The 10,947-nt window shown below is 33.9% G+C and overlaps 3 protein-coding genes across 3 annotated transcripts; 1 reads left to right on the forward strand and 2 right to left on the reverse strand.

Annotated features, from left to right (window-relative positions):
- Positions 1 to 2: 2 nt before the first annotated feature.
- On the reverse strand, positions 3 to 3,360 carry LOC128166471 (leucine-rich repeat-containing protein 14-like). The gene is made up of 5 exons (XM_052831652.1): positions 3,053 to 3,360; positions 2,001 to 2,244; positions 1,604 to 1,759; positions 1,165 to 1,340; positions 3 to 878 (listed from the first exon to the last, which is right to left on the reverse strand). Exons 1-5 carry the CDS (start codon positions 3,263 to 3,265, stop codon positions 90 to 92), a joined length of 1,578 nt encoding a protein of 525 aa, XP_052687612.1. The 5' UTR covers positions 3,266 to 3,360; the 3' UTR covers positions 3 to 89.
- A 215-nt stretch (positions 3,361 to 3,575) lies between these two features.
- On the forward strand, positions 3,576 to 7,241 carry LOC128167020 (28S ribosomal protein S7, mitochondrial-like). The gene is made up of 6 exons (XM_052832509.1): positions 3,576 to 3,670; positions 3,804 to 3,977; positions 4,887 to 4,950; positions 5,150 to 5,320; positions 5,913 to 6,050; positions 7,128 to 7,241. Exons 1-6 carry the CDS (start codon positions 3,600 to 3,602, stop codon positions 7,206 to 7,208), a joined length of 699 nt encoding a protein of 232 aa, XP_052688469.1. The 5' UTR covers positions 3,576 to 3,599; the 3' UTR covers positions 7,209 to 7,241.
- Positions 7,242 to 8,110: 869 nt separating this feature from the next.
- Positions 8,111 to 10,852, reverse strand: LOC128164834 (39S ribosomal protein L27, mitochondrial-like). The gene is made up of 3 exons (XM_052828854.1): positions 10,727 to 10,852; positions 8,907 to 9,082; positions 8,111 to 8,384 (listed from the first exon to the last, which is right to left on the reverse strand). The coding sequence occupies exons 1-3, from the start codon at positions 10,803 to 10,805 to the stop codon at positions 8,190 to 8,192; spliced, it is 450 nt and encodes a 149-aa protein (XP_052684814.1). The 5' UTR covers positions 10,806 to 10,852; the 3' UTR covers positions 8,111 to 8,189.
- Positions 10,853 to 10,947: the final 95 nt, after the last annotated feature.

Raw genomic sequence — 10,947 nt, forward strand, 5'->3', positions numbered from 1 at the left:
GCTACTGGTACTTTGTTTTTTTTTTATTTTGATCATTTAAAAGAAAAATCAGATTTTAATTACAGTAATAAATATCTATAATAAATACATTATATATGTTCCATATCAATTCTTGACATTTCAGTGGCAACAATTTTTAATCTTTCCTTGTGTTCGCCCCTGACTTGATCAGTCACAGCATAAAGGTCCACGATAGACTGCATTTTCCTCATGCTAATCATATCGTCTGTGATTGTTTCATCCAACCGATAGCATTCCCTACAATATGGAATGCGCACAGTAGTCACTGCAGGTAGTGATGCAAAAACCTGCATAAAACACTGAAGAGTATTGGCGCTGAAGTTATTTTCTGCAATATTCATGTACAACAAGTTTTTTAGGCTTTGTAAATGATGGACAAGGTTCAGCAAGACCTCATCAGTCAGTTTTGTATCTTCTGCTTCAAACACACACAGACTAGAGCCAGCTTCACAGAAAAACTGACCAAGACTTCTAGTACAAGCCGTCAAAGTGTTCTCGCTGATATCCACTTCCTGGAGTGCTGGGGCATGATGGGAATGGGCAAGATAGGTCAAATCTAGATTGGTCAGACCGCATCCACAGAGTCTCAAGTACCTCAGCGATTGGTTCATGTTCTGTAGTATGTGCCGCAGCCTGTTTTTGATGCGATTGTTGCTTAGATCAAGCCTTGTAAGTTGTGGAAGTAGGGATAGAGTTTCTGACATTCTTTCACAGACAGTGTCATTTTGATAAAGATGGATGGTGTTACATGACAGGTCTAAGGCAGTGAGATTCTCAAATCTTCTTAGTTCTGGTTCCATCTTGATGAATTCATCACAAGTTAATGAGTTGTACTTGAGTCTAATTCCTTTTAAAGACTGTAATGAAGTGGAAAAGTTTTCAAGTCTCTAAATATGGTAATACACATGTGAAATGTGTATAAGACTCGAACATCTTTATTATTTATAAAAAATTTTAAATTGTGTACAAATATGTCTATATGAATACACATTGTAAGTACATGGACAAGTACCATTATTTCTTCATGCTTTTTGCCACAAAGTGCTAAAAGAGTTTTGTATTCCTGAGCTGAACCAGATTATTATATTGCCACAAATATGAATGAAAAATTTATACCATCACCCCAAAATTTACAATACTTACCCTTCTGTCTATTTGTTTCAACATTATTGTAATCTTGGGTTCTCCAAGGCATGTGGCATCCAATTTCTCAATGCACAGTCTCAGTTTACTCTCAGGAAATCCTGACACCTTCAAAGCTTTACACAACTCAGCATGAGTCTGGTCTGATGTCACAAATGCATCGAGTTTAATCACCACTGAAAAGCAGATTGATAATTTTGCTAACCATTTTTCTTGGAACTTCTTTATAAAAATCAAATTTGTTAATGATATTTTCTAACCTGTGAATGTACATTTGCTACTTCACATTTTGATAAGTTGTTGCAAATTGCAATTACCAAAGAATGATTATATACAGATACTAATCATCACTCTACATAGTAGAATGTTAACCTTTATTATCAATAAAAGCATTTCATTCCCCCCTCCCCAAGTTCCAGTAAACATGGAGGAAACTTACACACGGACTCTGGCAGACAGTTATCGGCATGCATGGACGTCCTGTTGGTTGGGAGGTACTGGATGGCAGTGTTGTACATGTTGACCATGGCGGTCTGTCGGGCCTCATTGTGGGCAAGCATACAGTGTGTGGCGAGGTAGTACAAGATGACTTCAGCTGTGAAGGACAGAATTGCAAACAGCTGTCATGATATTCTAATAGGTAAAATGTATTGTGAATATACAAGCAATGAAAGGGAATGACAAATTAAATTCATAATTAGATGTATTAACCTTCTATTAAAAATTATCATAGGTTTAATGCATGTACATGTACCCTTAGTTAATAATAAGAATTGACCAATACATAGAATAGTATTGTACATATGCGTGAACATGAGTGCCTACACATAACACACCTGTTGGAAATCCAGACAAATCAAGATAGCGCAACCTAGTTGGCATCTTCTTCTTCACACATTCTAGAAAAGTGTGGGCCAGACATGTTGTATACCGCAGTCCTTGTCTTACAATATCAGAGAGGTAATAGGTGTCATGCAAAGGTTTTAGCGACGTGAATATATTTGGAGTAAGCTCTCTCAAAACCAGCGCTTCCATGTGCCAGTTGGATAACAAAACTTCAATGGCTCTGTCTTTGTTCTCCTGAAAAAAAAATCCCCATAAAATTTTAGAATCATTAAATTACGATTTTACTGAATTAGCAAACAATATAGGTCATTCCGCGAAGCGAAAGTTGACAAGGTTTTCGAGGGTGTCAATTTCAACTGTTACCCTTCAAAACAGGCATTAGGCCTATTTAAAAAAATTGTGTGTTTAGGGTAACACTGATCATGACTGATGAAAAAACTAGGTTAGGTAGGTAGGTTTTTTTTAAAAATTTTATCATATCTTTTTCTGCATGAATCCTAAGAATGTTTGTTTGTGTCATATTTAAAAATGGATTTTTTAATAAATATAACATAAAATTCACAATCGGATAAAAACAGACATCTAAAAATGGTAGAATCGGGGCATTTTCGTAGGTAAGGTCGGGTTACCCTAAACACACAACTTTTTTTTAAGGCTTATTTATCTTATACTGATTGTCTTAATTTTAAAGAAAACTTTACTGCTTTTATTTTTATTCTTTATTTGCATTATTTCCAACACATAACTGACTTCTATAGGAATGATGTGAATTCTACAGCGAACCGTATGCACACAATATATGCGCATGTAACAATTCGTTGAGTTACCCGTTGCCAAGTGTGTTGCTAACGCTGAGGGTAACAGAACTGATAATAACGAGTCGGTTTAGGTACGACTTCATTCTTCACTTGACTCCCCCACTGGCCCAAGATATAAATTATAATCCACGTATTTTACATTTCAAGTTTGTGACAGCATAATTAATCACTAAAATGTCACCAAAATAAGTTTATCAGAAGAAGGTCATGCATTCAAATCATACCTTTAAAGCTTCTTTCATCAAACACACTCGAAGCTCCTTTGGAACAATGTTAACAATGTATGAAGTAAAGTTTGAGTCTCGCACAATGAATTTGCAGCATGTTTCAACCAGAGAAGGCGTCGATTTCTGGAAACGACCGATCGCTGGAGCAGCATGTAGATCTAAAGGATACACCGCTCCTTGGTAATTGTCATACCAAAGCGTTGTCTGCATGATTAAGGTATCAGACTACTGATTCAGTGATTGAGTGATTCCATTATCATCAGATCATAGATCATAGCACCATTGAAAAGTGTCACAGGAATTTACTAACTCATACTTATAAATGTCGATATTTTAAACACTCGTGTTGCAGTCGCTTATTGATAACGAAGTAAAAAATCCATGTCAGTGTGTTTCTAGACGAGCTTCTAAAATGATGTATTACTAATTGTGGGAGACCTTTTTGATGATTGATCGAGTTGCATGTAAATCACGAATAAACTAAGACTAACTTAACACAGTTTTGTAATTGTATTTGACAGTGATAATCTGTGATAGAGAGAACATGGCTTTGTGCAAAGGAAAATCTATATACCATACATTGTTAGGGATATACAAACAACACATTTCAACAAGGTGTGGATATGTTTATTTATGAAATATAAAAATTTGTTGAGCATCATTCTTTTGTGTCTTTATTGGCTTGTACAATTGTTGTCATTGCACCAGAGGAAACTCGGAAATTTTATGGTTATTATTTTCATTGTAGCTATTTCAGCACAAACAAAGTCCTTTCAAATATGTACAAAGACAGGGTACCTTCTGTACAGAGTATTGAAGAACTGAATGCCCTCTGTATCGATGACAAACCTGTCGAAAAGAAGATTAGGATCCCAGCTAAATCAGAGTTCTCCAGTGCTGTTACATATGATCCTATTGTTCAGTAAGTTTTAAAATTTATGGTTATTATGATATGAAATAAGAATTTTTATGAAAAATAATGCCATTTTTTTTTTCATATTATCAGTGGTATTAAACGTTTGGTAAACATATTATATAATTATTAGACTCGGAAGAGATTTGGTCCCTGCATTGTTAAAACTACTTGCCTAAAATTAATTCTTGCCAAGTACCAGTTTTTGCCATTGTAATGAATTGTGAACACACATTATATAGTGGTGGCAAGGTACTTGGTGGAAACTGGTCTTATGACAGTAATACATGGCAAAAACCATTGTTATATGATGCATTTGATTTCTACACATTTTTTGTACATGTTCATTGTTGGACCTTTCCTCTGTGTTTCAATCAAATTTTTGGTTTTTTCTTATCAATGCTTATATTAATATGTACATGATATAATATCTCTTTAGCAAGGAATGATAAAAAAGTTTGTTTTAAGGGTTTTCATTAATTGTCAACCCTATTTTACTGTACAGTAGATTAGAGGAGCTGATTTTAAGCAGAAGGGGAATGACATGATTTATTGTAATTACACATTTTTTTCTAAGCATACAGTGTTTAATGGCATTTATGGCACAGTATTGAATTTCAATCAAAATTTTGCAGACATTACATCTCATTCCATCCACAGTGAGGTGAAAAATCTTAAATGTTGTGTGAAATGAGGGTTTTTTTGTGTGACTTTTATGGTTGAATATATAAAATTCATATTGAATTCAATTATGAGTTTGTATATATATTAGAGTACATGCCTGTTTGGAATTATATGGTTTCTTGCCTATTTTGCAGCTCTTTTATTAAATGTCATGAAAAGATTGTACAATGAACAATATGATCATTTATTCTTGCATTAAATTATTTGTACATGTATTATCAAACTTTTTTGTAGAAAATTTATCAACATACTCATGAGAGATGGTAAAAAGGAAAAGACAAGAGAAATCATTGAACAGGTATATTATGATATTATGTGCCTGTTTTATGAAGGAAAAAAAATCAATGTTGACAAGGAAATTTACCACTTAAAAGATTATAAATTAATGTAGTGATTCTTTAAATACTGTACAATATTATGTTTTGTGAAAAAAGTTTTTACTACTAAAAAAAAGATAACTTTACATGTGCTAAAAATCACTATACTTTGGATTGTAGGTTTTGGAAAACATTAAAATGAAACAAATAGAAAACTACCACAAAGCAACTACGGATGCAGAGAAGGCTATGGTGGTTACTGATCCTTTAAAGGTCTTCCATGGTGCTGTAGAAAATTGTAAACCGCTGCTGATTCTAAAGACTATCGTAAAAGGAGGAAGTGGCTACAGAGTAAGGGAGATAATCAAAGTAGAATAAATTCACATACTGTAGACGCTCGAGATCAAATTCATTTATTTTTCATAATTAGATAATAGATAGTCCTCTTTACTCTATTAAATACTGATAACTATATTACCATACATAAATACAGGTAATGCTATATGCATGTCAAGTGCATACTAAATACAGTTGAACTTCGATATCTCGAACTCCGATATCTTAATGACAATGGATATGTCGAAATGATTTGCAAGTCCCAACCTTTTAATTTTAAAGTTATTTACCCTCAGTATCTTGAAGTTTTTAAACAGTCCCGTCTTGTTCGAGATAGCGAAGGTTGACTATAATACCGGTATACAGTGCCTTGTTTTTAAAACAAAAAGTAATTTAAGTTAATAATTAATGTTTTAACTGATATATTGAATCTGTAATAACCGGTATATGTGGCAGTCATTAATTATAGCATTCAGCAAAGTAAATTGTGGTGTAAAAAAATCAAACCACAAATCATTCGAAATTGAAGCAAGGGGATGTTAAAACCACTCTTTATAATTGCATGTCCCAAATAAATTTTGCAATCTGTTTACTTTTTGCTTCACAGGTTCCAGTGTACTGCCATGAAAGAAGACGACTGCGAGTTGGAATAAATTTCATCATTAAGACTTGTGACACAAGAAAGCGAAAAGTTCCCTTGTCAACAGTTCTCGCAACAGAGATTTTACAAGCTTACAATAATGAAGTAAGTGTGCTGATTCCAAAATTCCTCATTCCTGTATGCTAGTACTACATGTGAATAGATTTGAATTAGATACAACATTCATTTTCACCACAGGTGCTTGAGTACAGGACCGACCCCCAACCCTGTGTAAAGACCCCCTGCTCTTTACTCCTTTTTTATGCCCTTCTTCAAAGAAGGGAGGGCATATATCTTTGCTTCTGTCGGTCTGTCTGTTGGTCGGTCCGTCCACCAACAGTCTTTGCAGAGGTTGCACATACTGAAATTTTTGACAGAGTTATGCCCCTTGGACTAAGACAAATTCCAATTATTTGCAGTTTCTATTAATTTTCATCACAGAGGTCGCCCATACTGAAATGAAATTTGGTATACTAATTTATCATAAAAAATTCTAGGTCAACTTTGATTTTGGGTTCAATCAATCAATTTTTGACGGAGTTATGCTCCTTGGACTAAGAAAAATTCCAATTATTTGCGGTTTTCATTTATTTTCTGCAAAGAGGTCACACACTACATGTATTTTGAAGTTTGGTATACAAATTTATCGTAGGAATATCTAGGTCAAGTTCAATTTTTGGTACAATCAAGCAGTTTTTGACAGAGTTATGCCCCTTGGACTTTAAAATTCCGAGTACATGTATATATGCAGATTCCATTAATTTTCAGAGGTTTTCAAGGGAGGGGGAGGGGGCATAAGAGTGTTTCACAAACATTTCAAAATTATCCTTAATTGATGATATAAATGTATTTCTAATCTAATTAATGATTTTAAATGTTTGTTTAAGGTAATTTTTCAGAAAAATGAAGGTATGAAAATAGATTAGAATTATGTCATTATAGAAGATCAAAGAATAATTTGATAAAATAAAAAAAAAATGATGACTGGGAATTGGGGTCCTGTCCTCAAGCACTGGCATATAAAGAACAATTTTGTAATGTCCTAAATAAAATTATTGTTATTCAATACAAATCTTATTACATTTGGAGCACTGTTACTTTCATGTGCTCTATTGTTTCAAATGCAAATGCTTATTATTAGAAAATGACTAAAAATAGCTATTCTTTTTCTTGATCATTTAGGGTAATGCAGTTGGAAAAAAGCACCAGCTCCATAAAGAATGTGAAGCACAGCGAGCATTTGCGCATTACAGATGGAAATAAGGACTTAATAATAAATCATTTAAAAAAAATGTCTTTTTCTTTCATTTGTCACTTTTTTAATCAACTGTATAAAGAGATGATATCTTTGAGGTTTTTTATTAACCAGGTTTTCCAAAGGAGAAATCCAGTTATTGAAATGGTGAAAATGGCGGGTGGGTGGTCAAGCGGGTGGATGTGCACCCTTATTGTACGGAAAAGTCCTCCAAAAGTTTTTAAGATAGGAAGTTGTTTTTTTGCAGATCAGTTGTACGTACTGTTTTATCAGAGGTGTGCATATTGCTAGGATTTTGATTTCTGATAATTTATTTAAAAATATATATATATCAGCTGTTGAATTGCAAAAATATTTTGCTTATAGAGTACCTGTATCATATACTGTGGAATCATTAGATTTCGTGGTGGCTCAATTTTCGTGGAATTCGTGGGTACCCCTCATCCACAAATTAAAATCCTCCACGAAATAATTAATTTGGGTAATAAAGTCATATTTCCTTTGTATGTTTAAGAGAATACACGAAATTACGTCCCCTCGAACCTCTAAAATTTAAGCAATCCACGAAAATTGGCCCCCATGAAATTTAATGATTCCACAGTACTACAACAAATGAATTATGGATACTGTTCACACAAAAGAAAAGAAAGCTTGGTAAATTCGAACTTTAAATTCACATACTTATAGTAAAGTTACTGAAAATAGGTCTGAGATCCCCACTGGCAAACAAAATTTCCCCTGGGCCCCGAAAGAATTTTCTGGATTTGCACATGAAGTCATTCTGATTCACATTGAACCTTGGATTTTTAACACAGCATGTAGTCTTAACATTGACACAAAGACAAATGCACAAAAATATTCTTAACTCCAATCCTAGACATACATGTATATGAAGACAGGAAAAAGAATGTTCAGATTAAAAAACTTTATTTATTAATTTAGCATCAATACAATTTACAAACAATATCATATACATATCAAGTCATATATTATGTCTGTGACACAAGTTTAAACTTTGCCTTTAATGGTATTGGAATAACATGAAAGAACTTCTTGTAAATTGTGACCCCTTTCTGAACCGCCCCATACAGAGGACTCTGAGGATAGGGATTCAGTTTTTCACATGAGACGACCACTGTCCCATCTTCCATGGCAACCAGGCGGTTTGTTCTGTCAGTTTCGACCTACAGAAGATAAAACAATGTTAACTTTAAAAAAAAACGTTCTGTGTTATCATTCCGCTTACATGTTTATTATTGGTGCATTTTGGCCACACTTGTTGATTTTGATTGAATACTAGTTGGATCTTTGCTAAATTATTCTGATACAGTTTAATAGTACAACAGAACTCAGGCTGATGATTATAGAATTTCTTGTGCATAAAACAGATACAATTGAACTTCGATATCTTGAACACTGATATCTTGAATATAATGGATATGTCAAAGTGATTTGTAAGTCCCAACCACATGGTTTTTTAGTCTTTTACCCTCAATATCTCGAATACTTGGATATCTCGAAGTTTTTAAACAGTCCCATCTAGTTCGAGATAACAAAGTTTGACTGTAGTACCAAGTGAGATAGCACTTACACTGGTTGGGAAAATAAAAAGCTCTTAAAAGAAGTTAAACTTCATAATAAACTTAGGTCTGGGTGTACATAATTTTCATGATAGATGGTGGATGAAGTTCAGTCAGAACTCTTACATTTTCCCCTGGGTAAAATCTCAATCCACATTGATTCACCAAGATTTCCCCTTTGTGGACAAAGCAACCATCATTCCTTTTGATGCCATATGCCTTTCCGACTGTGTTTCTTTTGCCTCCCAAATTCTTTGATCTTGAGCTTTTCGATTTGTGTCTCACAGAAGTCGAAGAAAAACCTGCAAATTGAAGCCATGGAGAAATTAAGGTCACATAGTGTCTAAAGGTTGGGCAGATGATTGTTGTGCTCTTCCGTTTCCCGATTAAACAACCATTTAAATAAGTCTTCTTGCCGGGTTTTCACATAATTACCCTAATTATTAATACTATAGTTGCAATAAATATCAAACATCAAAACTGAAGAAATTGAGCAAAATTTCCTATTAGAGCCATTTTAATGAGACTTCAACTTGTGATGTAATGTGATTATCTACTTGCTGCATCAACAAGTTTACATTAACTCTGGTCTCAAAAATTCGATTCTGTCTGAATAGCTAAATAAAAGTATAGAGAATGTACTGGACTGATGATGTTTCAGGTCTTGTCTGTCAGACCATGGTCTATATCTGTTAGATGACTCTTAAAAAGAATATATGCTACACTTTAAACTACAAAACAGCAGAATTTAAGCTTCAAAAAGCATGTTTTTTCTGCCTTGTTCAACTAAGGAAGAATTCATTCATTACAGTATAATAATGTTTTTTTGAAATAAACAGTCATAAAACACTGACTGCAAATAAACGAAGATGAATTACAGTAATTACAGCACCAACCAGACACAACTTGACACCAAAGCAGACCTCTAAAGTTGACCTCCTGTCTGCTTTGTGTCTGCTTAGGATCTGATTTTAAAAATTTGCATCTGCTCTGGGTCTGCTATGGGTTTACTCATGGCCGACAGACAGCTCTTGGGGTCCGCTTTGAGCACTTAAGGGTGAAGTAGACCCTTTTTTTAACCGCCTGTAAGCTCACCCATGCCAGCCGCTGTATATTAAATTCAAATAACGGGTTCATGCACATGTAGAGGCATTTGGTCATTTTCAATACAATTTTAGTCTTCTTTCTATGTCCACTCTGGATTTGCTTTGGGATGGCCAGAAATTAGTCTGGACTTTTACCCCATTTCATTTGTAACTGGTAACAAGGCACTGTAAAAGTCTGTTTTCTGGTGACAATAGTAACATATATGACAAAACTGTTTATTTTCTTTTCAATGGATGGTTTAATAATGGTTACAGCTAAATTTTCTTGATGAAAAAGGGTTACAGGAGTGACTGACTTTTTAAGCAAGGAGGTCCTATTTAATTTGGTTACAATAGTTACAGCTATATTCTGTGGGTGACAAAAGGTAACATAGGTGACAAGCCTTTTTCTGTTTAGCAGAGAGTCTTATTTCATTTGGTTACTGTGGTTATCGCACTATTCTCATGGTGACTTAGGGATACAGTGGTGACAGTCATTTTCATGTTTTACAGGGGGCCTTATTTTATTTGGTTACATCGGTTACAATGGTTACCCTAACCATAAATTACCCTGATCATAAGTAACCTCTACACTGTAGACATAGCAGACCCGATGCATACCATGACCATAAGCAGATAAAGAAAGCAGACCACGGGATTTGGTCGGTACTGTACATGCTGTAGAGTAACTCTTCCAACTTTTAAATCAAGATATTTTAATACACAAACATTAAACCTATTGTCATTTCTGAGTGGAGATAATTCGAGCTAAAGACACGAAAAAGTATATTTCGACTAAACTTTAAAAATAAAAGAGGGTTTTTTTTAAATGAATTTTTGTATGGAAATATTTGCACTCACCTCTAACAATGTCTCCATTTAAATGAGAAAACAGACTTCCATTTAATATATAGGACACTTGCCTCATGGAGGCTGACATTTTGAAAATAGTTCACATTAATATTACTACGAAAAATCTCATATTACTTAACAACTTAAATGAATAAAACTAGCTTAAAACAGTAATAATAATATTATTAAGACAAAATAATCATCGTAAGTATTGATTTTACACATATTAT

This window comes from Crassostrea angulata, chromosome 10 (genome assembly GCF_025612915.1).
Source record: "Crassostrea angulata isolate pt1a10 chromosome 10, ASM2561291v2, whole genome shotgun sequence".
NCBI lineage: Eukaryota > Metazoa > Mollusca > Bivalvia > Ostreida > Ostreidae > Magallana > Magallana angulata.